The 24,409-nt window shown below is 45.4% G+C and overlaps 1 protein-coding gene across 7 annotated transcripts in view; it reads right to left on the reverse strand.

Annotated features, from left to right (window-relative positions):
- The window catches only part of SLC45A4 (solute carrier family 45 member 4), a 110,077-nt gene that overhangs the window by 21,773 nt on the left and 63,895 nt on the right, over positions 1–24,409 (reverse strand). For all 7 annotated transcript variants that reach the window (XM_083622016.1, XM_083622012.1, XM_083622015.1 and 4 more), the window contains one exon: positions 18,322–18,986. In XM_083622016.1, coding sequence (XP_083478142.1) covers positions 18,322–18,562 — 241 coding nt within the window. In that variant the 5' untranslated portion in view covers positions 18,563–18,986. The remainder of the gene's footprint in view (positions 1–18,321; positions 18,987–24,409) is intronic.

Raw genomic sequence — 24,409 nt, forward strand, 5'->3', positions numbered from 1 at the left:
ATGCAATGCGCCAGAGACAAAATATAAGCGCAACAAACCCGTAGGCAGAGAAAACAAAACCGATTTGGGGAGCCTTTTTAGTACATCGTAAGTACAACTCAGATCTCAGTCAAGCAGCACAGCAAAAAGAAGGGGGGGGGGAGAGGAGGAGGATTTCAGGAGCTAAGCATTGTGAAAACGCTGCTTGTTTCTGACCCTATCGCCTCATCTGACATGGAACAAAACACAGCCAGGAATTTAGATCCAGGTACAGCAGCATAAAGGAGGGCTCTGTCTCTGAATTCGCCATCGACAACTAAGAGAAAGGGACTCAACGCACCCTTAGCTTGTAGAGCGGCTCTTAATCTGATCCGAGCTGACCAAGCACAAAATTAAAACCCACTCTAAATGTTCTTTCAGCTGCCGATAGGAATACGCTCTTGTTTTGGAGACCGAGCGCCGCAGGGCTTTGAAGCACCGTAAGCCGAAGGAGGGCTGGGAACACCATGTTTTGCTGTCGCCCACACCATGTTACTTGCAGTGATTTAAAATCAGGCGTCTTGGCAAGGAGTTACTTGGGCTTGCCATGCCTTCTGGCGCCTTAAACCCGCCTGAAGGCTCGAGGGGTTCCATATGGATCTTCGCAAGTCAGGCTATGCTCACAGAGGATTTGCGGTGTGACACAGGAAGGCCTCGATGAAGTCCTGAGAAGCCCAAACCAACCTCTACCCTTCAAGCTCTCGGTTTCAAAGTAAGAAATGATGATCAACACAGCAGGAAAATAAGCTGTGCTCCTTCTCAAAGCACTATCTGGGAACACCCTGTACTTTGGCCGCCCTCAAGAAATGACCACTCTCCCTATTTGGGGGTAGGAAGGAAAGTACAGCTGACACACTGGAACAGTAAACATGAGCGCCCCATACTGCAACATTCTGCTGCAGATCCCCCTTGTTATATGTACACTAATTGCTTTACAGCAAGAGGTGGGACGCAGGTGGCGCTGTGGGTTAAACCAGAGAGCCTAGGACTTGCCGATCAGAAGGTCGGCGGTTCGAATCCCCGCGACGGGGTGAGCTCCCGTTGCTCGGGCCCTGCTCCTGCCAACCTAGCAGTTCAAAAGCACGTCAAAGTGCAAGTAGATAAATAGGTACCGCTCCGGCGGGAAGCTAAACGGCGTTTCCGTGCGCTGCTCTGGTTTGCCAGAAGTGGCTTAGTCATACTGGCCACATGACCCGGAAGCTGTACACCAGCTCCCTCAGCCAGTAAAGCAAGATGAGCACCGCAACCCCAGAGTCGGCCATGACTGGACCTAATGGTTAGGGGTCCCTTTACCTTTTATACAGCAAGAGTATGGGGTGTTAGGGGAGGGGGTAGCACCTCTAACGGGGAACATACTGTGCTCCTTCTGGGGTAGCTTGTGCACCTTTGGACCCCACCCTGCACTCACCTCTCACCTGTGGCTCCTAGAAGATGCCAGCATGTGACAGCGGCCACACCCCAGGAACAGCTGTGACTGGCTGGCTAAACCAGGTGAGGGTAGTCACTAGGTCTCAAGCCCTCTGTGAGTTAGGGACTTCCTCTGCATGCAAAGACTGGCTCCAGCGGACTGAGCAGAAGACACCAATAGTGGGTCCCACGGTCAAGAAAGTGGTTTCTGCATGTGATGTAGAGGGGAGGGAAGGACGGATGGGGCTCATCAACCTGGGAAGGCGGCCTATCTAGGAGGAAGAAACTCTGATGCTAAACCTCCGCTGCCTCCTGGGACATCTTTAGGAGTAGAAAAGGCTAAGGAGTAAACCTTGCACAGATCTGGAGTGGAGTCCCCAAGACAGTTGGATGGCGCCTTGTACGCAAATCCTGCAGTCAAGCTGGTGCCAAACGTATTTCTCTGCTTTCCTTTGGGCCACAACAGCAAGGCCAAGAGGGGGGTCTTGTCCTCTGGGAAGCCTGTTACAGAAAAATCTAGGTGTGAGGCTGCTCAGTCACCCAGCTCGTCAGGCAGAGCCCATGGGTCCCTGCGGAATAAAGGAAGCAGCCCAGCCACCAACCGGAGAAAATAGCTGTCGACCAAAGTTTATTGCGCAACAGGTTCAAAGAAGAGTTTTGAACCCCGAGGATGGGCAAGCAATTGTCACCTCTGGGAACTTCTTGGGGTCCCTTTCAAGAGGAAAATAGCTTTGGAATGGAGGAAACTGGCAAAGGAGTTGATTTTGTATTATTTTAAAACTAGGTAACTTCCCTGAGCTGTCAAGTTGACATTCAGGCATAATATTTGTAACATTTAACTTTAAAGATGTGCCCCCCCCCCTGTAATTTCTGTAACACAGCCCAAGACCTCCATCCACACTGCCCAGGCTTGCGCCCCGAGGAGGTCAGTTTGGCGCAGCTAATGCAGCGGTTTGACTTCACCCCCGGAGGCGCACTCCATTGTCTCTCAAGACAGACGGATGCCAACAAGGCAGCGAGAATGGCACTGTGCCTGCAGAGTGGGGAGGCATCAGCAGGGGGAACCTGCAAATTTTCACAGAAGTATAAAATAACTTGGGGAGGGGGGCTGTAAAATGGGAGCCCACCTAAAACAGCCCCGTGAGGACTGAGCATGCTCAGCGGACATGATGGGAAGCAGGGGAGGGTGGGATTGGCAAACACACTCCTACTAAAACAACCTACAGGCCCTTGATGGCTCAGACCGTAGAGCATGAGACTCAATCTCAGGGCTGTGGGTTCCAGCCCCACACTGGGCAAAATATCCCTGCGTTGCTGGGGGTTGGAGTAGATAACCCTCAGGGTCCCAACAATTCTGTGATTCTATAACTCAAAGAACTGCATCCCAGCAGCTCTCTTCTGCCATGTTTATTCCAATGGGATAACTGGAAAAGAGAACAAAATGATTTGGCAGCGCTCATTATCAGGGACTAGGCTGAGTAATGCTTATCTCCCCCCCCCCCATTTGTTTCTGTTGACCTCCGGAGCGGGTGGGAATGATACACCTCTCCTGGAAGTTATTGAGGAAGTGCTGCAAAACAGTCTGGGAAAACAGGTCACCCAAAAGCACCCCTGATAAGCAAAGTTGATTGTAAGTTTTTTTTTTTAAAAAAAGAACAACCTGCCTTTTGCACAAAGCTGTGACGTGCCCACACAAATCAATAGAAAACAATTTCGTTTGTTTGCGGCCGCTGCTCCTGCTGAGACTCTGGAAAAATGGCATTTCCCAGCCAGCTACAAACAAACAGGACACGGGGCCTACAGTAAATAAGTTTTGTTTGTTCTCCCCCCCCCCCCCGCTCCAGACACATAGCACACAAAAAAAGCCCCAATGACTGACTGGGCAACAATAGTGGGACCTGAGGAGTCGGCTGTTCACAGGAAATTGCTAGCACGAGTCTCGGTCACACGGCACATTCAATATTCCTTTCGTGATAAGGTCTGCAGGGACAGGGATCTTGCATGAGAACCATCTTGGATGGAGAAAAAGGACTTCAGGGAGTCCGACTTTTAAGGCCAAAGTTTCCAGCTAGCACAAGGAAGCTCCTTCTCCTGGGTAGCTCAGTTGGTCAGAGCATGGTGCTGATAATGCCCAGGTTGCAGGTTCGCTACCCGCATGGGACAGCTGCATATAACAACAACAACTTATTTTATACCCTGCCCATCTGGCTGGGCTTCCCCAGCCACTCTGGGCGGCTTCCAACAAAATATTAAAATACCATAATACATCAAACATTAAAAGCTTCCCTAAAGAGGGCTGCCTTCAGATGTCTTCTAAAAGTCTGGTAGCTGTTGTTCTCTTTGACATCTGCTGGGAGGGCGTTCCACAGGGCGGGTGCCACTACCGAGAAGGCCCTCTGCCTGGTTCCCTGTAACCTGGCTTCTCGCAGTGAGGGAACCGCCAGAAGGCCCTCGGAGCTGGACCTCAGTGTCTGGGTAGAATGATGGGGGTGGGGATGCTCCTTCAGATATACTGGACGAAGGCCATTTAGGGCTTTAAAGGTCTGCACCAACACTTTGAATTGTGCTCGGAAACGTACTGGGAGCCAATGTAGGTCTTTCAAGACCGGCGTTATATGGTCTTGGCGGCCGCTCCCAGTCACCAGTCTAGCTGCCGCATTCTGGATTAGTTGTAGTTTCTGGGTCACCTTCAAAGGTAGCCCCACGTAGAGCGCATTGGAGTAGTCTAAGCGGGAGATAACTAGAGCATGCACCACTCTGGTGAGACAGTCTGTGGGCAGATAGGATCTCACCCTGCATTACAGGGGGTTGGACTAGATGATCCTCAGGCCCCTTTCCAACTCTACAATTTCCAACTGACCTGCTGAGGACCCACCCCTCCTCTTGGGTGTTCACACCCAGAAAAATGGGGAGCAGCATTTGCGAAGTCTGTCACGAGTCCAAGCGTCTGGCAGACAAAGCTTGGCCTGAGGAGGAGGAGCTGGGCCACAAAAATGCATTTTTCAGAGGGGGGAGGAAAGGTGGTTTGGCTCCTGTCCACCGAGATCCTAATCAAAGGAAGCGATCTCCTTATCGTCCGACTGCGCCCTCTTCTCGTGGAAAGCTGCTCAGCTCTGGCAAGGGGAGTGTTTCAATTGCACAGGTTAATTGCAGAGTTGGCTCAGGGCGTATCTTTTATATCTGGAGGGTGACCCAGCAACGGGAACACACCCTGCGTGACCATTCGGGCGAATGACTACTGCTCCGAACAGGCTTGGCAGTGGAAACTGCCACCTGCTGTTCACTTGGGTTTGCTCGATGATGCAACGTGTGTGAGATTTCTGTCTTTTCAGGTTTCATATCAGCTACATGGAAACAAGGACACCTCCTTATATGCCAGGTGCCATGGAGGCTGCCAACGCTGGCCATTTTTTATCTAGTTATCAAGGTTGTGTCCACAGAAGCGGTTTTTTGGGGAGCAGTTTTCTGGGAAGGAATGAAGTCTGTGCATCCACTTCCTGAATTACTCACATGCAAACCTGTACCATTACAGAAGCATAAATGGTACCTCTAGAATGAGATCCACTCAGGAGATTGTGGATTGTGGAGAAGCAGCTGGAGTGTGGATGGGGCTCCAATTTTGGAACTACAGGAGGGCAGAAACCAAACTCTCCCGGTTTTGAAATTCTAACAATACAAGCCATGTCCAGAACACAGCTTGTATTGAGTTTGGCGTCCATCAGTCAACTCCCCCTCAAGCAGCCCTACTGATTTAAAAGTGCAAAGTTGGAGATCAGGAGCAGGGAGTGGCTCTCTATTGTCAAGAAAAGATTTAAAGGCCTCATTCTTAATGCACTGCTTCCCGTTAGGGTGCATGGGAATAGTAGTTTTTATTATTATTATTTTTTAAAAAATACCTCCCAGTAGGCAGAAAAAACTAAGGTCCTATCTATAAAGGTAAAGGGACCCCTGACCATTAGGTCCAGTCGCGGACGACTCTGGGGTTGCAGCGCTCATCTCACTTTATTGGCCGAGGGAGCCGGCATACAGCTTCCGGCTCATGTGGCCAGCATGACTAAGCCGCTTCTGGCGAACCAGAGCAGCGCACGGAAACGCTGTTTACCTTCCTGCTGGAGCGGTACCTATTTATCTGCATGCACTTTGACGTGCTTTCGAACTGCTAGGTTGGCAGGAGCAGGGACCGAGCAACGGGAGCTCACCCTGCCGCGGGGATTCGAACTGCCGACCTTCTGATCAGCAAGTCCTAGACTCTGTGGTTTAACCCACAGCGCCACCCGCGTCCCTGGTCCTATCTATACTATGCATTTAAAAGTCCTGGGAGCTATAGTTCATCCCTCACAGAACTACAATTCTCAGCGGCAAAGTTCCTTGATTCTCTGGAAGAAACCCTGTGCCGATGTTTATCAATAGCACATATTCAGAGTAAGTTGCGATTCCTGCATTGCCTTTCCAACTCTACAGATCTATGATTCTGTCAATGAAGTTACAATTGAAATATTTTACTGGGCAAACAAAAAGAGAGAGAGCTTTAAGTCTTTGGAGCAGGGAGATCTAAGACCAAAACAATGTGCTTTTAAAAGCAGGAAAGAAGTATTTCTGCAGAACACAAAGAGGATGCTGCCTGCTTTTTGGCATTCCCCAAACATTTTATTTGGACGAAGCTGTTCCGCGAGATCAGAGGAAGCATGGAACGTCCTCCCTTTGAAGTAAATGGCCTTGAATAAATTGAAGTGAGGCTCCTAGTACTGAAGCACCACTGGTTTGCAAGTAATTTATGTACTTGAGCAAGTAGCATCCCTCCTTGGTTAAGCTGTTTTGCCTTTGACCAGATCAAATGCTTGCAGAATTACTGATGCAACAGAACCAAGAGGAGTCTGACGAGGGAGCAATTGGGCCCTATTGAAAGGGGTCAACAGGCCAGTGGAGGTAATAGAGAGCCCTCTTTCCTGCTGCCAATTATCCCATCTGCTCATTCTTCACTGAATCCTACCGTCACTGCGTTCCCTGCCATCCTTCTGTGCTACGCTGAGCGAGAGAGCTAAGTTACTGTTATGCTGCTGTATTCATCAACCATTGTCACGTTTTATTCGCTGTGCAACAAAAAGCCGTCGGGGCAGAACGTACATGGCAAAAAGGCAGCAGAGGAGCAGGGCATGCATGTCACCAGCAACACTGCCCAAGAGCGGAATCCGACAGCCGCTTTTCTTTTAAAAAGCAAGTTCCCAGGGCTTGTGATTTGCTGGGGGGAAAAGAAGAATTTGGGTGGCAGCCAGTGAGATGAAACTGAGGAGGCATCTGCACCGGGTGTTCACCTCACTTTGTGGCTTGTAGGTGCACAACCGACCACAAACGACAGCTCGGTCAATGGAGCATGAGATTCTTAATCTCAGGGTCGTGGGTCTGAGTTCCATGCTGAGCAGAAGATTCTTGCATTGCAGAGGGTTGGAGATGGCCTTTGGGGTCCCTTCCAATTCTATGATTCTTTGACAGAAAAGAAGTATAAATCTGCTTTTAAAAAAGGAAGGAAGGAAGGAAGGAAGGAAGGAAGGAAGGAAGGAAGGAAGGAAGGAAGGAAGGTAACCCTGCTTCGTTTCAGAGAGGTCCGCCGCAGTACTGCTTTTTGAGTCCACGGAATCTGAATTTTGTTGCATGCGAATTACAATCGTAAGAACCTGGTTGCTGTGATCAGGCCAGAGGCCAAACTTAGCCAGCACTCCGTTCTCACAAGTGGCCAACCAGATGTTCATGTGAAGGCCACAAGCAGAACGATGAGTGCAACAATGAGTGCCCCCTCTTCTCCCTCTGCGATTCCCAACCACTGGCCTTGCGATAAGCTCATCGCAATTCACCGAAAAACAAAAAGGCCGTGCATTTGAAAGCAGAGACGGATCTGGGCGAGAAAATGTTGGAGGGGATGCAGGCAGGTGTGTGTCAAAGGCCCAACTCGCCCTTTTCCAACTCCAATGCTGATTCCTTGAGACTCTTCATGAACACCTGTAAATTGCCCCCTTCCCCAGCGTACATGTTCACACTTAGAAATCTGCTGACTTTGCAACGGACTACTGTCAAGTCAGCTGGAGTGACAGGTACAAGAGGCAGCTAATAACCACCAGCACCCCACGCACAGAAGGAAATACAGTGGGTACAGTTGGACCTGCCCCGAAAAAGGATCAAGCCTTTCCCAAATGGTCAGCAAGGTGCTTGGAAGATCACACGGACCTTCCCAAATACTCCATGAGAGATGCCAGCCTGCAAGGGCTCGGGTTTTTCCGCTGCGCTATAATCTTCCCCTCCCCCTCTCTGGAGGGCTGTAATTAAAACGTACAGGCTGCACATGAGGCCCCCACTTATGCGCCACATGCGTTATGTAAGCCTGCAGTGCTCTCGCTGAAAGATTAGACATCAGTTCTAATGACATGTGTCGCCCACAGACATGCAGCAGCCCAGTTTACCCAAAGCTCAATAGAGCTTTTTTGCAATTCCAAGGATATTGACCAATTTAGGAACAAGTTCCCATAAGGGTAATGCACACAGTACAGGTTGATGGGGAAGCTTTAGGGGCAAACCTGGCTATATGTATTTAAAACAGATTATTTTCTGGATGCTCTTATAAACATGGGACCTCACAGAGCCACTATCAGGGTTAAAATCCCTGGCCTGCTACCAGGAGGACAGTAATATTGATCTGTCTTGACAAAACCTTAGTTGTCTCTCTAAAATGAGAATTACCTGTATCAATTTCAAAGTTGGGAGGGGGGGACCCTGTTTATACAAGATATGGGCAATGATCTCATTATCCCTGGGACGGAATGCCAGGAAATGCTGTGGGCTGAGAAGGAGGGACTCAATGAATAAGTTGTCCAAAAGAATTGGCAGAGGTTAATGAAAATGGTTTCCAAACTGATCCAAGAAGCAATGTGCGGTTTATTGGCAGAGGAAAGAGAAATTAAAATATTTTTTTGGAAACGGGGGGGGGGGGGCAGCACAACAAAACTGATGACATCAGACACAGAAACGACGTCCTTTGTAAACATGTGGTTAGAGAGCACTTTGCTAGAATCAGTGAAAAAAGCAGCTGGATGCTATAGTGTGCCATGAAACAATGAATAACAGAGAGAGAGAGAGAGAGAGAGAGAGAGAGAGAGAGAGAGAGAGAGAGAGAGAGGGAGAGAGAGGGAAAGAAAGAAAGAAAGAAAGAAAGAAAGAGCACAGTAGTGTGAGCTGCTGCAATTTTCTGGAAAAGCAGGAATACTATTTTATGTCACGTGTTCGACAACCATTTGCATTTGTTCCAAATTAAAGAGTTCTAACGTATTTGCTGTTGCAAAAGAGAAACAGAGAAATGGAAATCAGGATTAAGAAGTGTTTGGGTGCAATTTATGCTGCTCCAAAAATGCGTCAAGATGAAAGTGTCCCCCCAAAAAACAAATCTGGATCCCTCATTTTTGGAGATGTGGGAATGGGAAAAAACAAAAGCAAAAATGTGTGCATTGATGGGAACATAGGGAGTTGTCTTAGACCACATTAGGACGCTGACCCATGTAGCCCAGTGACTGACAGTGGCTCTCCAGAATTTCAGGCAAGGGAGATGCCAGGGGCGCGCAAACCAGGTACTCTACTGGCCCAGCATGTTTTGGGCAATGTGATGCTATTAGCAGCACTCATTTTTCATATTAGAAAGACTTTAAAGCAATGAAGCTCACTTCAATATACTTGTTGCAGCAAGGACTGGATCCTGCTCCATTCTCTTTCTATTAAACTGCAAGTTTTCTGCAAGTTCACATGCTCCATGCTAAAATCTCTCCCCCCCTTCCCACCTCCAAAACCTTCTGGGTCCCAAGTTCATCAACATTCTGCCTGGGAAGGTCTTTGCAATTCAAATATTGTTTTGATTTGCTATGGGGTTTTATTTCTATACGACGTACAGTGGTACCTCGGGTTACACATGCTTCAGGTTACAGACTCTGCTAACCCAGAAATAGTACCTCAGGTTAAGAACTTTGCTTCAGGATGAGAAAAGAAACTGCGCAGCGATGGCGCAGCGGCAGCAGCAGGCCCCATTAGCTAAAGTGGTGCTTCAGGTTAAGAGCAGTTTCAGGTTAAGAACGGACCTCCGGAACAAATTAAGTACTTAACCCAAGGTACCACTGTACTGTGGGGGTTTCAAATAGGCCTGATGGAACCCTGGATTTTTAAAGCAGCTTATTGGGAGTTGAGCACCTTGAGATGATCGGTATCGGGAGAACAGCTTTGTCTGAATCTCAGGCTCCCCACAGGATGCTGGGGAGTTTAGACGCGTCACATCATGAACACACATGAGCCAATGGGGAGGCACGACGGCCTGGCCAGCACCTTCCATGAAGAATGTGCCCCAGAATCCTTTGCCATATGCCAGTGGCTTGCGGTAGTTGTGTGAGGAGTTTCTCTCCATAGATGAGTCAATTTGGGGTGGGTGGGTGTTGCAGTACACACCAAAACAGCAAAAGGGAAGGTTTACGTTTCCTGCAGACTATGCAAAGGAAACCACTGTGTCGCCGTATTTACCAACCCATTACAAAACGAAACACAATCTTTGTTATCCTTTGAACAAGGCCTACGATTACCTAACCAACAATGGCGATGAATGCACAGCGACTAACCCCCCTGGATGTTTGCGACCCACAGTTGGGGTATTCGGAAGCGGTTTTACTGCACTCCAAACACACACAAAAAGAACCACTCGCCCCAATTCTTTTGTCGTCAAAAGGGAACGCAGTTGCTGATTCATACGTTCCAAGCATTCCAATAGATCCATCAATCCCTTTAGCCCCACCGTTCATTGAAAACCTGGAACTGGGAGGGTGTTCTGAAATAACTGCCTACTAAGCTTCATTAAAAATAAAAGTGTTTGCCACTTCCGAGGCATGTGGCCTTTATTGAAGCTGGTGCTTCCTGTAGCTACGAGAGAGATACACAAATCCTATTTAGTGCAAAACTGCGGGGGCTTCATTCTGTGTGGGGTTGGCTATTTAGACAATCAGCTCTGGGAAGCCTCTATATAGTACGCCGGTTGATGACTGAAGCTCATTCATGAATGGAGGACCATAAGTGCTTAGGGTATTAAAAGGACCATTGTGCTTGCAGCACTTAATAAAGTTAATTCAGCTATGCCGGTTGAATGAAGTGATAAAATTAATACTGCTGCGTTAGTCTACTGGCTGCTCCTTCTACAACCCCCCTGCAAGCATATTTTAGAAACGGATTTTTATTTGGAGTGGGGAGTGGCACAGGGACACAGCGGGAGATTTTACTCCCCCATCCCAGGAAGTCAAACGTGGTGATTCCAAACTGGCTGAAATTTGAGAATTCTGCAAAAACACAGAAGGATACTGTAAGAGTTTTTAACACAAGGTGGCTCAGATACACAGCGACAGGATATAAAAGAAAGCCTCTCTCCCAGCCCATCAAGGGTGTTATAAAACTATTTGCTTCTTCCAACATCAAGAAGATTAAGCAGGGGTGTTGTTTCGCTTTACCTGCATTTTTTACCTGAAAGCCACAGAATCCCAAAATGGGAACGATCCTTCTCGACATGCTTAATTTGAAGTTGGCAAGACAAAAGGCAAGAAATCGGGTTTACAACAGAGCCGCAGTTTCAAGTCATCCTCTAATATCTGAGGATTTCAAGTGGAGCATTCTTGAGTCAGCTTAATCCCCTGACAATGCAGAAATCCAGTTTGAAGCTACATCAAGCTCTCTTTTTTTGTTAAGGCACAGAGCAGGTATGTCTTGATTTCTCTTTGCTAAAGAGCTCGTTCGCCTTTAGCAGCCAGCTTTCCAAATTGGGAAACAGAACAAACCTGCAACCGACTTAAATCATCACGAACCACCTGCGGCCAAGATGGTTTGCATCATTTCAAAGCCCATGAGAGAGAACGACCAAGCAAGAGGGACGTTCGTGTTTGGCAGAGAGCAAACTTAATTTCACACCTAAAGGTAGAAAATAAGCTTAGATTCAGCTGGTTCTTGAAGACCCAAAGGAGGCCCGGAACAAGAACTGGACTCTTGTGCATTTTACAGACTTACATTTTTGACCTTGCAAAGAAGAAAAGAAAAAAGTAGGCTAATAACTCACAAAATAATTAACTCTAGCTAGCATGCAAGAAAGCTAGACTTCAGTGGGGAAAGAGAGCTGTGTTACCCTGCCCTGTGCATGGTAGATCACAACATCCTCACTCAACCACGGGAGAGGCACCCGCTGTGCGCTCCCCAAACTCCTTCTCAGACTGCAGCCAGACGTGGAAAGAGCTGTTGCTTCTCCCAGAAATTATCTGCACCTCCTTGAGATGCCCACCTTTAACGCCAGAGAACCGATGCCTCCCAGTGTACTATATTCACTAATCGACTCCTGTTCATCCCCCCTACTTATTAAGTTGCTAGCCTGGGGTTGGGGGGGGTTAGAACAACAGAAAACAAGTCATGCAAGAGAAACCTGCCTGATAAAATAGGGCTTACTTTCCCCTTGTTGCTATGCCACTAAGGCCCCGGATCTGGTTACATGCTTCCAGCTACCAATCTGGAGAAAGCACTGTTCGAAGGGTAACGCAGTTTAGAACAAGAACACGTGCAAATGAATGGCCACAATGCGGGGTTTGTTTGGAGAGACCTATCTAGCGGAGGTCAAAGGTTCTCTTCCATGCAACTGGTACCAGGGTTACTGCAAGTCAATTTCGAAAGTCACAAAAAAAGAAAAAAAACCCACCACCAGCACAGCAGAGGCATTTTGCAATGGAATGTCAGTGGATGCGCCCTCATTTAAGTCTTCAGAAACTGCACATATAAATGTCGGCAGCACTCTACTTAATATGCAGAGTTATGTAAATGAGGGGCTGCTGAAACCAACTTGCCAACACACCTCAAAGCAATGAGGGCACGAGTCCAGGTTTCAATGATGAAAACAAGGCATAGTATGAGTTTCTAGACACAAGCACATGAATGAGATCGCTCCCCCTAAATTTGCATAGCTTGGTCCTGTTTTTTAGAGGACAGCCTGGAGGCAGATCACTGGCTGTAGAGAGCATCACTGCTGAGGTCACAGAGAGGAAGGCAATACTGTGACCCACTTATCATCTCTTCTAATATCTACATTTTATCGCATCCTTTTCCGAAGCTGATGGCAGGACTAAACGGTAACCAGGCATTTAATACGGCACTGTTTAAAAATATCAGAACCTATTATGGCACGAGTCCTGTATATCTTAAAGAGTTCCTCTGTCTATAAAAGAACTCCTCTACTGTCCTGGACTGGCTGGGTGCAGAGGAATGCGGGGAGGAGCTGGCTGGGGAACTGCCAAGGGAAGAAGGCTCAAAGTCCGGGAAGAGGAGGTGTTTGAATCTGAAGAGGTAACAGGGCTTAGTGAGTAAGAGGAGTCTACGGCAGAGAGATGCCCAGAATCAGTGGCAGAAGCTGAAGCAGAAGAGGGAGGCCAAGGGGCAAGGATGAGTGCAGCTGGTGAAGAAGCCAGGGTGTCTCCCCCTCCTGCTGCGACAAGCTCCCTCCCTCCCTGAAGAACCAGGAGAGATCTGAAGATGGTGCAGTCTAAGATTGCTTGGGGTAAACCCTGGAGAAGAGGGGTCTTAGGCAGCTGTGGGGAGCTGGGGACCTCCAGTCTCCGCAAATGCTACGCGGGGGCAACACCTGCCAGAGATGAGTTGTTGTGATCATTAGTCCGGATACTCCTATGCAGATCCTGTTGTTTTTTCTAATAAACTCCACTAACTGTGATTTCCTGCTAGCTCACTCCTGGCATCTACCTACTTGCTGGGATAAAGGTTTCTGCTCCTTGATGAGGGAGATGGTGCCATCTGTAGCAAAGACCAGTTCAGTGCATTTTACGCACCCCCACTCTCCACTGGGATGGGGAACTACACGTCCAGGGGCCCAATGCGGCTACCCAGGCCTCCCTGTTCTGGCCCTCGGAATCCTCCCTGGCCACACCCCTTAACACTGCACCCTCCTTGAGTGTTTTTGCCTGTCTAGACAGTGTCTCTGACCTCCGACAAGGCTTTGTGCTTGCCTGGATAGAGAACAGAGAGGGATGCATAGAAACTAACCTACAATTCAAAAGGTTAAAATGATGCAATGTTACACCACCCACTTTTCTCAGTCCCCGCCCAAAAGGGTATGTGGCAGCTCACCTTGGCCTCTCCCTAGGAGGCACACCTGCCCCACACAATTCTCAAGGGGCAGTTTTAAGTTGCCAATGCCAGAACACTGGCACACCCTTGGGTGAGTGTAAACGCCTGCCTTGTGTCCAAACTGAGGTTCATTCTGAGCCATCCAACCCACAGGTCTTTGGACAAGTTACGGCCAGATTAAGCTCACCGGGGTCAAAGAGAGGCGTTAAAGATTTCCGAGAAGAGTTATGGCACAAACACCTTTCCAGGCCAATCTTTCACAAGCTAATCTCCTTATTTGTAGGCAACATTTCGCAAACGAAACTCTGCATTCTACTGTACGCCTCCATATATATTTTTTTGATGGCTTTAAATTATGCAGCAAAAGCCGCTGAACGTTCACTCATTGTGGATAATCTGTCTGAGAGATCTGCAGTTAATTGGGAGACATGTCTTGCATCTTAAGATCAAGTCTTCAACACTACGGAGAGCTGCACATCACTCACTTCCAACTTAGATCAATCCCTTTTGATAATCACTATCCTGTATGCTATGTATGACACACTCTAAGGTTAACGTTACAACTGCTCTGTGTAGACATCCTTGAGTCAATGTAAATAAGTTAATTTGTTCAGATTTCCCACCCTATCCTGAGGGTTCAAAACTAAAATGGTGCTTCTAAGCAACGATGTGTGAGGTAGTGTTAGGTGAGAAATGTGGCTTGCCCAAGGCCACACAGCAACTTGGCCCCTTGCCTTCTGCATATGTGAATGAGACATGATCTACTGTTCTACCTGGACTTCTTAAAGACAAGGACTTAGATTAGGCTTTGGAACATCTAAACTGAAATCTGATTCTAAGCATTACTGTACTCCTATTGCACAAGCAACAGCTTCAAACATCAAAACATCAGGAGACATTGGTATATGTATTATTTGCTGAGTAATGTGAACTTCAAGAGCTGAGTCAACTTTGAAAGAAGATGGACTTCGGTACTGGAAGATCAACATTATTGCGACTTTAAAAGTGTGGTGAGTCAGTTGACATTTCAAGGATAGCTGAAATAGTTGGCTTTTGAACAGGGATTTGCAATGACCTGGGGAGAACCTCAGAAAAAGCAGAATGGCTCAATAGTGTGCTACAGGTAAGGCCTAGAACCACAAAAGGCCAGGAATGAGTACAAAAATGTGTGTCCAGTAGTGTCCTTAGGGTATGTTGAATGGGGGCGATCGCCCCAGTCCCCACACCTAGGGAGGTCCTGCACAGGTTAACACAAAGCACTGTGTCACCCAAGGTGAATGTTACTGCCTTGGCTCTTTGCTTCCTCTCCTTTGGCTTAAAGAAGCTGTTCTGCTGCTGCTAACATGGCAGTAGCCCCAACGTTCACTTCCCCTCCTTCTCAAATCGAGGCATTTTTGAGGTAGCCCAGACCAGCACTTCAAAGTTGCTTTCAGCATCACTTTCTCATAAATAAACGCTGGGCTTTCCTTTGAAGCGTGTAACAAACTAGCCTACCCATAAATACAGCAGAAAGCTACCGTATTTTTCCCTCTATAACACGCAGATTTTTTCTCCTAAAAAGGAAGGGGAAATGTGTGTGCGTGTTATTGAGCGAATGTGTGGTCCCTGGAGCCGAAAAATCAGGCAAAAATCAAATCGCGCTTCACGGAGAAGGGAAATCTGAAAAGAGGAAGTGGCTGCTTTCCTGCATTCTGCCTCAGGGTCTTACTGCCCACCCTCCTCTGTTTCCTTGCTGTGTTTGCTGAAACGGAACAAAGAGCAGGGAAAGCCCCTCCCCTCCAGGCAAGCAGAGAGGAAAGCAGACTGTGTTCCTTCTATTTCCTCTCTGTGCTCCGGTGCTGCTGGGGGAGAGGGAGAGAGAGAGAGGGTGGGAGGGAGAGAGAGAGAGAGAGAGAGAGAGAGAGAGAGAGAGAGAGAGAGAGAATGAATGAAATGGCTGGGGTGGGGGGAAACGTTTGCCTTTCTTTTCTCCCTCCCGTTAAATCCCTCTCCTGCATTCTTAGCCAGCTGCTTCTCTGCACACCACCTCATGTCCCTTCTTTGTTTTTCCTTCGCTCTCCATTTAAAATGTGGTTACAAAGCATGGATCCTCAGGATCTTTGCATTGGGTCACCCCAAATTCACCATCAGATCACATAGCATGTCCATGGCTACAGCCTGCACCAAAAAAACCACGCACCCACTGTTGCCTGGGGCTGCAATGGTGCAAAAATGTGGTTACAAAGCATGGATCCACAGGGATCCTCAGGATCTTTGCATTCGGTCACCCCAAATTCACCATCAGATCACATAGCATGTCCATGGCTACAGCCTGCACCAGAAAAATCACGCACCCACTGTTGCCTGGGGCTGCAATGGTGCAAAAACGTGGTTACAAAGCATGGATCCACAGGGATCCTCAGGATCTTTGCATTCGGTCACCCCAAATTCACCATCAGATCACATAGCATGTCCATGGCTACAGCCTGCACCAGAAAAATCACGCACCCACTGTTGCCTGGGGCTGCAATGGTGCAAAAACGTGGTTACAAAGCATGGATCCACAGGAATTCTCAGGATTTTTGCATTGGGTCACCCCAAATTCACCATCAGATCACATAGCATGTCCATGGCTACAGCCTGCACCAAAAAAATCACGCACCCACTGTTGCCTGGGGCTGCAATGGTGCAAAAATGTGGTTACAAAGCATGGATCCACAGGGATCCTCAGGATCTTTGCATTCGGTCACCCCAAATTCACCATCAGATCACATAGCATGTCCATGGCTACAGCCTGCACCAGAAAAATCACGCACCCACTGTTGCCTGGGGCTGCAATGGTGCAAAAACGTGGTTACAAAGCATGGATCCACAGGAATTCTCAGGATTTTTGCATTGGGTCACCCCAAATTCACCATCAGATCACATGTCTGTGGCCACAGCATGAAGCACAAAAATGATACATCCACTGTTTCATTCAGAATGTTTTTTCCCTTGTTTTCCTCCTCTAAAAACGATGTGCGTGTTATGGTCAGGTGCGTGTTATAGAGCGAAAAATACGGTAAATCCTTTAGGACTGCCAAATGCACACCTGGGGAGGCCATAATGGGATGACTGTACAGTGGTACCTCGGGTTACATACGCTTCAGGTTACAGACTCCACTAACCCAGAAATAGTACCTCGGGTTAAGAGCTTTGCTTCAGGATGAGAACAGAAATCGTGCAGCGGCGGCACGGCAGCAGTGGGAGGCCCCATTAGCTAAAGTGGTGCTTCAAGTTAAGAACAGTTTCAGGTTAAGAACGGACCTCTGGAACAAATGAAGTACTTAACCCAAGGTACCACTGTATTGGAAAGTGGGGAGGGGGGTTTAATTTAGTGGAGTGCAACATGTAGCAGTATCTACTGCGGGGTAGTTGGATGTGCAGCTGGTGATATCGGCCTTGACCAGAAGCCAGAGTGGATAAATATAAATGATTTAAAAAAAAATCTATCCAAAAAATTGGATTTTTAAAATTTAAATCAGATTTTTTTTATTTAAATTGGATTTTTAAAATACAATGCTTTTGGAGGAAAAATCTTTCTAAAGATAGTTTTCTATTTAAGTTACATTATCGTCCAAAGGCTATTCATCAGGAAATAAGGATTTGTTTTAAGTTTTTCATCTGTGCTAAAACTCAGTCTAAGTTTTTTTTTTAAAAATAAGAAATGTTTAACCACATCAGTTAAGAAACATGGATACATATGCTATAATGTTATTGTTTTAGTTAAATAAATTGTTTAAATTGTTATTAAGGAAATGATCATTTTTCTCCTTCCAATAAAGTACAGCAGAAAAATTGTGCAAATATAAACAGTTAACTTATTAAACCTCACAATAATGTCATCATAATCTGTCTATGTATTTCTAATAGTACAAGCAAATCAGTAATTTTTGATATAACTGTAAAAACTACTCTGAAAATTTATTATTCCAAAAATGAAACCTTCATCTGGTTGTAAATATTAAGATTATAACAGCAAGAATGAGTCTTTCTGTAAAAACAAAAAAAGATTTAAATCAAGTTTTACTGACTAGTGATTTAAATCGTGATTTAAATCAAATCCACTCTGCCAAAAGCTAAAAGTTTTGCAAGTCCTCTAAGGATGAAGGTACAAAAAGGAAAAGGGAAGGCACAGAAGGCAGAAAAATTAAGCTAACTCTTAGGAAACACAAACACACCAATAATTGGATCAGTTGATTTCTTCATATGATACCTACAAACCTGCCCGATTCAGTGAAAGTTACAGTTCCTTCTAACTCCCAACCCCACCATACCAGCCTTGTAGGGTTTGGATATTCCTTCCTGAACTAGGGTTTTGTTGAATGATACTTTCGATTTGAAACCGATCCATAAACCACTGCAGCATGGCGATTGGCTGACTCACAGGGAGGCAAACTGGGTTGGGTGGCTGGATGATGGAGTTACTTCTCATGTCAGCATGGCACCTCCCTTGGAGCCAAGACACTGGTATGGAAAGTAATCGCATGATCCACTCAACCCGCATGGCTCCCGGTTACACTGATGTGGATTGATGGTTCCAACACAGGAGTGGGTTACTGAGAACCAGTGGCTTGTATGCCGAAGAGGTGGGTACAGCAAAATCAGGTAACACCTCCAGAAGGCCAACTTGTCCTGCTGTTTCATGGATAACAGAGGATGAACGATGGCGACTGTTCATGGTTATGCAATTCCACTTACCAATTTGTAACAATACTGGCGTCACCAAAGCTGTCTCCATGGCGTAACAGAATTCTCTGCCAAACATCACGGCCCCGTGCATCACCCAGAGACGTACAGGTATCCGGTCTATGGATCCTTCGCTTATGGTCTCTTCCTTACTCTCATTCTCGTTTTCCGGTTTCTGAAGCTGAACCACGGGTAGCTCTTGAACTTGCATAGATTCCGAGTCAGCATTCTGGGGAGCCATTTTCATTACCATAAAAATATATATAATATATATATTTATATATTTATTTATTTATTCTACCTATATAAATAACACTATCATCTCTAACGATAAGTTACGGTGTCTTCTCTTTCTGATGGCGTCGCGTTCCTCGTGCAAGCAATATTTGTAATTCCCCTCGTTACGAACAGGTTCCGTCATCAATTTCGTGTGTAGGCGTTGAAACATTCAGAGGAACAAAAAGCTATATTTGGTAGGAAATTCAACATATGGCTTGCTGGGCTTGCGTTTTGCTTACTGTGAACTAGAGTTAAAAATCCATAATTGCCATTCAGTTAATACCAGTTTCATAATTATTATTGAAGAGGTGCTGAAGTTGTTTTGCTTGCTACACAAAGGTGGAAAGGTGACACAAACAGCTGCTCCACTGGTAATCCCCATCGAGTGGCTGATTAATCTGCAAAGAAGGACAAAAGGCAAGTCACCAGGGTGGATAAATATCAATGATTTCTATTTTTTAAAGAATAAAATAAAATTGGATTTTTAAAATTTAAATTGGATTTTTAAAATAAAATGCTTTTGGAGGAAAAATCTTCCTAAATATAGTTTTCTATTTAAGTTACACTATAGTCCAAAGGCTATTCATCAGGAAATAAGGATTTAAGTTTTTCATGTGTGCTAAAACTCAGTCTAAGTTTCTTATTAAAAAATGTGCTTAACCACATCAGTTAAGAAACATGGATACATATGCTGTAATGTTATTGTTTTAGTTAAATAAATTTGTTTGAATTGTTATTAAGGAAATGATTATTTTTCTCCTTCCAATAAAGTACAGCATAAAATTTGACCAAATATAAACAGTTAGCTTATTAAACCTCACAATAATTTCATAATTATCTGTCTATGTATTTCTAATAGTACAACCAAATCAGTAATTTTTGATATATCTGTAAAAACTACTCTGAAAATTTATTATTCCAAAAATGAAACCTTCACCTGACTGTAAATATTAAGATTATACCAGCAAGAATGAGTCTTTGTGTTAAAAAAGTGATTTAAATCAAGTCTTACTGTAGTGATTTAAATCGATTTGATTTAAATCAAATCCACCCTGCAAGTTACAGACCATCAAGGCACCTTGAGACGAGCTACATCTCCTCTCCCTGTTCTAGGAATGTAAATGAACTCAAATCAAGGCATCTTCCACCACGCTTATGGACATGTCCCCAAATTATGCTCTCACTGTGAACACATAGCTCCATGGAATCTATGGCTCCATGTTAAGTGACTTATATTATTTAGTACATTTATATTTCCTTCAATCAAGGAATTCAAGGACCCAGACCTACTAAGCTTCAGAAAGGTGGATCCAACAGATGTCCTCAACTTTGTCAAGCAGCTTGAGGCAACTGAAAGGGCTGGGGCTGTTCAATTCTCCTGATCAGGCTGTACCCAATTACAGTTCAAAAAAGTTTCTGTGACTGAGAACAAGTACTCAAATATGCCTATTTCCTCCACCCTCTCGATCCACCTTCTTTTTGTGTCATTTTTTAAAGGCTAAGCCTGAGGGCAGAGACGGCCTTTTTAAAAAAGCAATTTAAAAAAGCAATTTGTAAGCTGATATCTGGGAATAAACAACCATCAAACATAACACTTGCTAGTCCTCGTAAGAGTCACAGTTGAACTGGTTGTTAATTATATATCAGTATCGTTGAGCAGACTTCTAGGATGTACTACTGCAAGTAGAATACACCGGGGTTGTCCAGAAAGGGTAGGCTTGAGAGCTCAAATCTAGCTGTTCAGTTAACTATACGATTTGCTTAAAGTACAAATGATAGCTTTCAGTGACTAAAGCGTACAGCCCTAATTTAGGACGTCAACACTGTTTACAGTGAGCTAATGCCAATCTGAGTTATTTAATGATTCTCTGCTCTGTCCAATTTGCATCTAATTCTGCACAGATTATTATGCATCAATATACATTTATCAAAGAAAGCACTGTGGACTGCAAGAAGGTGAAATGATAATAACATTCCCATGTTTCAGTCCCCCCCACCGCCACCATTTTCTGGAAATTCAATGCTGGGACTGTTATCTCCATCCATTATCAGTGGATCACAAATGACAACAATGGTTTATCTTTCTAGGTCAGAAAGATGCACAAACATGCAAGTTCAGGCCTATAATCTCCAGAGCGATAATTTCAAAGATATGAAATGATCTGGCAGATTCCTTAGTCATAAACACTCACGATACTTTATGCAGATATGTTCTGTTGTTGCTGACCTTGTTTGGCAGTTGTGCTCGATACGAGTCTCCTCCACAACAAACAAGTTGTGAGCCCAACAAGTGAAATGTGCTATTGCACAACCATTAGAAACTTTTAGAAACCAGGGAAGAAGAGTCCTTGACTGAAGATGTCCCTTTATTAGCTCAATTATTCCACATTGATCTAGCCGTCCATCAAAGCTGCATGCATTGCTGGTGGGGATGTGTTGGTAAGGAAACCCAGCTTACATGCAAACCAAACAGGCAATCACATTAAACGGGAGCAAATGAATGGCAAAAGGGAGACTTCACTGGGATGTGAATGCAGTTCCTTGTGGACAAATATTTCAGCTTCTGTTATTCAGTTGTGGAGCTTATCACAGGTCTGGCCTGTAGCAGTTCAAGAAACCTGCGACTCTGACCTAATTTTCAACAGGAACTGACACTGCGAATTGTTTTGTTTTAAAAATAAAAATCTGCTCCTGTAACAAGAAATGATGCCGAATTATGTGCTTGCTTTTAAAATCGCTTGCAAAACGCAAACTTGATTATGCATAGGTAAGGTTACCTTTTTTCAAAAAGTGAAAATCCAGAAAGGAAAATTGTTGAGCTTTGAGCTTCTTTGAGGCCAAAGTTGTTGACCTTTTTTTTTTTTTTTTTGCATAACCGACACTGCCATACATACGGATTTTCCAGGATATTTCGCCAAATTCTGCACGGACACAGCTTGCAGCTACAGTATTCTGGATACGTCAGGGAAATTGCCATGTTCTGTGTTCAGGATCTAAAGAGCTACAGGTTAAGGCTGCTCCTTCTCAAAAGCAGACCTCCAGGCCACATCACAAGCCACTTTTGAAGTTCCCTCGGTTTCAAAATCAGCTTGCCAAAATCAGCTTGCCAGGCTGATTGTCGAAAGCAGGAATCAAACGTCTCCAGAACTAGAAGCATGATTATTCAGACATGCACAATTCTACTACTCTTCCATAATAGTAACTGGACTTGTTGCAACTATTGGCAGCGATGATTTAAAAACGGAAAAAGAGAGCTAATAGTGGCAACCAAGATACCAACGGCTAGATTACTTAAATATGTAGAATAGAATCACTGTTGTAATAATGGGTGTAGGCGTCGAGTTGTAGTGCCTTGATAGAAATACTAACTAATGCATAAAGACAGGGTCCCTTCCAACTCTAGAATTGTATGATATGAAGTTGAAACAAAAGAACTAACTTACACCTTCTGAATATAAAAAGTGCTGATAAGAAAAGCATCAGTCCAAAATGAGTAACCACGCACTGAATTTCAAACTCCTACATTGCAGGAATGGATGAACACAGCAAGTTTTATCCAACACAGATCTAAATCCTATGGGAATGAGCTCACGCAACCCAATAAGATCCAGGTTGTTGTTGCTGTTTTCTGACTTTGCTAGCAATAAGATCTCCTGCAAGGCTGGCACCCGGCATGTGAAGTGATACTCCAAGTTCTGCTCTATTTAGGCTGAGGCCTGAATACAATCCTCATTCATACAAGTGGTGGCTGGCTAGGCATACCAATGACTACGTTGCTTGTATGGAACCTCCATGCTTAAGCGATGGCATGGCAGTGAATCCAAGACGTCCAGGGGAAGAAAGTAACAGAATGCGTCCATGTCTTTACACCCTGTTCGTGGGCTTCGCCAAGGCATCTAACTGGTCACTATGGGAAGCAGGATGCTGAAAAAGATGGACCTTTGGTCTGATCCTGCAGGGCTCCTAATGAGTGTGGATCACTATTGACATTCCAGCAGGATCCTGACTGAGTGAACAGTTTGGTACTCAAGAGACAAATAGGAGAGTGATAAGTCCATCCATCAAGGCAAGGCAGCTGGCTGATCTGCACCTAACTGGACCAGCCAAAGTGGCTGGAATGGAAAGTTGCATTTTGAAGGAAAATGGGGTCGTATGCTAACACCGAACACATGAAGCATCATGGATGAATTGCCTCCACAGGATCTCACTGGGCCTTGGGGTGCACTTGTAAATGGTGACCCATTTTCAATATTCCTAAGTTAGCTTGCAACACCCTTTCCCCTTCATGCCCATCAGAGTCTTGCTTCTCTAGCATTTTGCAATGGCCTGGAAGGGCAATAAAACTTTGGCTGCAACTGCAGTATCGTGTCTGTTCACATCCCCTAAGATAAGGAAGACATTGACTTTTCATCATCTGTCTTGCTGCCAGGCAAAGGTTAGCAGGTTTAATTATACCTTATGCCAATTATTGATTACAAGGGCAAACATTTAAGAAAGACTAAAGCAAGACTATCACAATTAGCAATCCCTTTATAAGACACCCTAACTTACGGAAAGACTGTATGGTCATTGCAAAGGTCCACAAGACGGATTAGATTTGTAAATGGGAAGAATCAAGGGCCAGTGGTGCCTATTGCTCCTGGATTCTTGTATCAGATACCTGTGGTCTCCCCTTTGCTTCTCTTAATCCTCAGATGCTGATGTCCTGGATATCAAATCTATCCTACCGATCTGCCATTGTTCTGATGTCATGAAGAAACTTTCTGGCTTAGGCTCGAGGCAAGTTAGTGTTCAGGAGGCCCTGAGAACCTGAATGCCAACACCGAAAAGCAACCTATGCAGAAGTGAACCTCTGTGCATCGAAACTTCAACGTTAAGGCTCATTTGTGTGGCAGGCCCAGGAACTGTACACCTGCATATTTCAATGGTGCACCCGTGTTGCTCAGATTCTGCAAACCAGATGTGCCATCTTAATGCTTCAAAATCCTGCAGTTGCCATTCAGACGGCGCTTGCCCAAGGAGGACAGAAGGATAGAAGGAAGGCAGTTATTTGCCTGGCTCCCTGAGCCAAGCATGACAACAGCACCCAGTGTGTACTATGCGGCACAGGCCAGGGAGTGGCATGGCTTTAGAGCTTTACGAATAGGGAATTATCTCAGAGATGCTATCTTTCAGCATCTAATATTGCAGGTATCATCCATGGGTGTACGCTCTCAGATTACAAGAGGCCCTTTGTGTGTCCCTTGTTACCAGCTTGAAATGTGAGAGTTCTTTCATCATGGCCCATTGCCTCATAATGGAGAGAGAGTGAGCAAGATGTGACTTGCTTCTAGTCTCATGATATTGACAACATCTCTCTTTATCAGCCTGTATGGATGCTTGCAGTAACTCTCCGGACCCAGAATTTGTGCTCTTTTGGGGATCAGCAGCTATGGGATGGGATGCTTTGTGTCTTAACTGCTGTAGGATTTCAATATTATGATTACATGGGGCTTCCCTTTCCTAAATTACCCGTATTCTAATAGATAAATGTCAAATTCCATATGGAAACAGGGAAGGCTTACCTCAAGAGTCATCACCAAGCCAAAGCCACTTGCCCATACCTCAACAGTTGTGTGACCAATCATTTGGTGGCTATGTCACAAGCCAAGGCCACAAGGAGAAACTACAGAGTCATGGGGGTTGGAATAGGGTCCCTTCTAACTCTACAATTCTGTGATTCATGCACAACCTTTAGTACATATGTACAGTGGTACCTTGGTTCTCAAATTTAATCCGTTTTGGAAGTCCGTTCCAAAACCAAAGCGTTTCTAAACCAAGC

This window comes from Podarcis filfolensis (assembly GCF_964270895.1).
Source record: "Podarcis filfolensis genome assembly, chromosome: 7".
Classification (NCBI taxonomy): Eukaryota; Metazoa; Chordata; class Lepidosauria; order Squamata; family Lacertidae; genus Podarcis; species Podarcis filfolensis.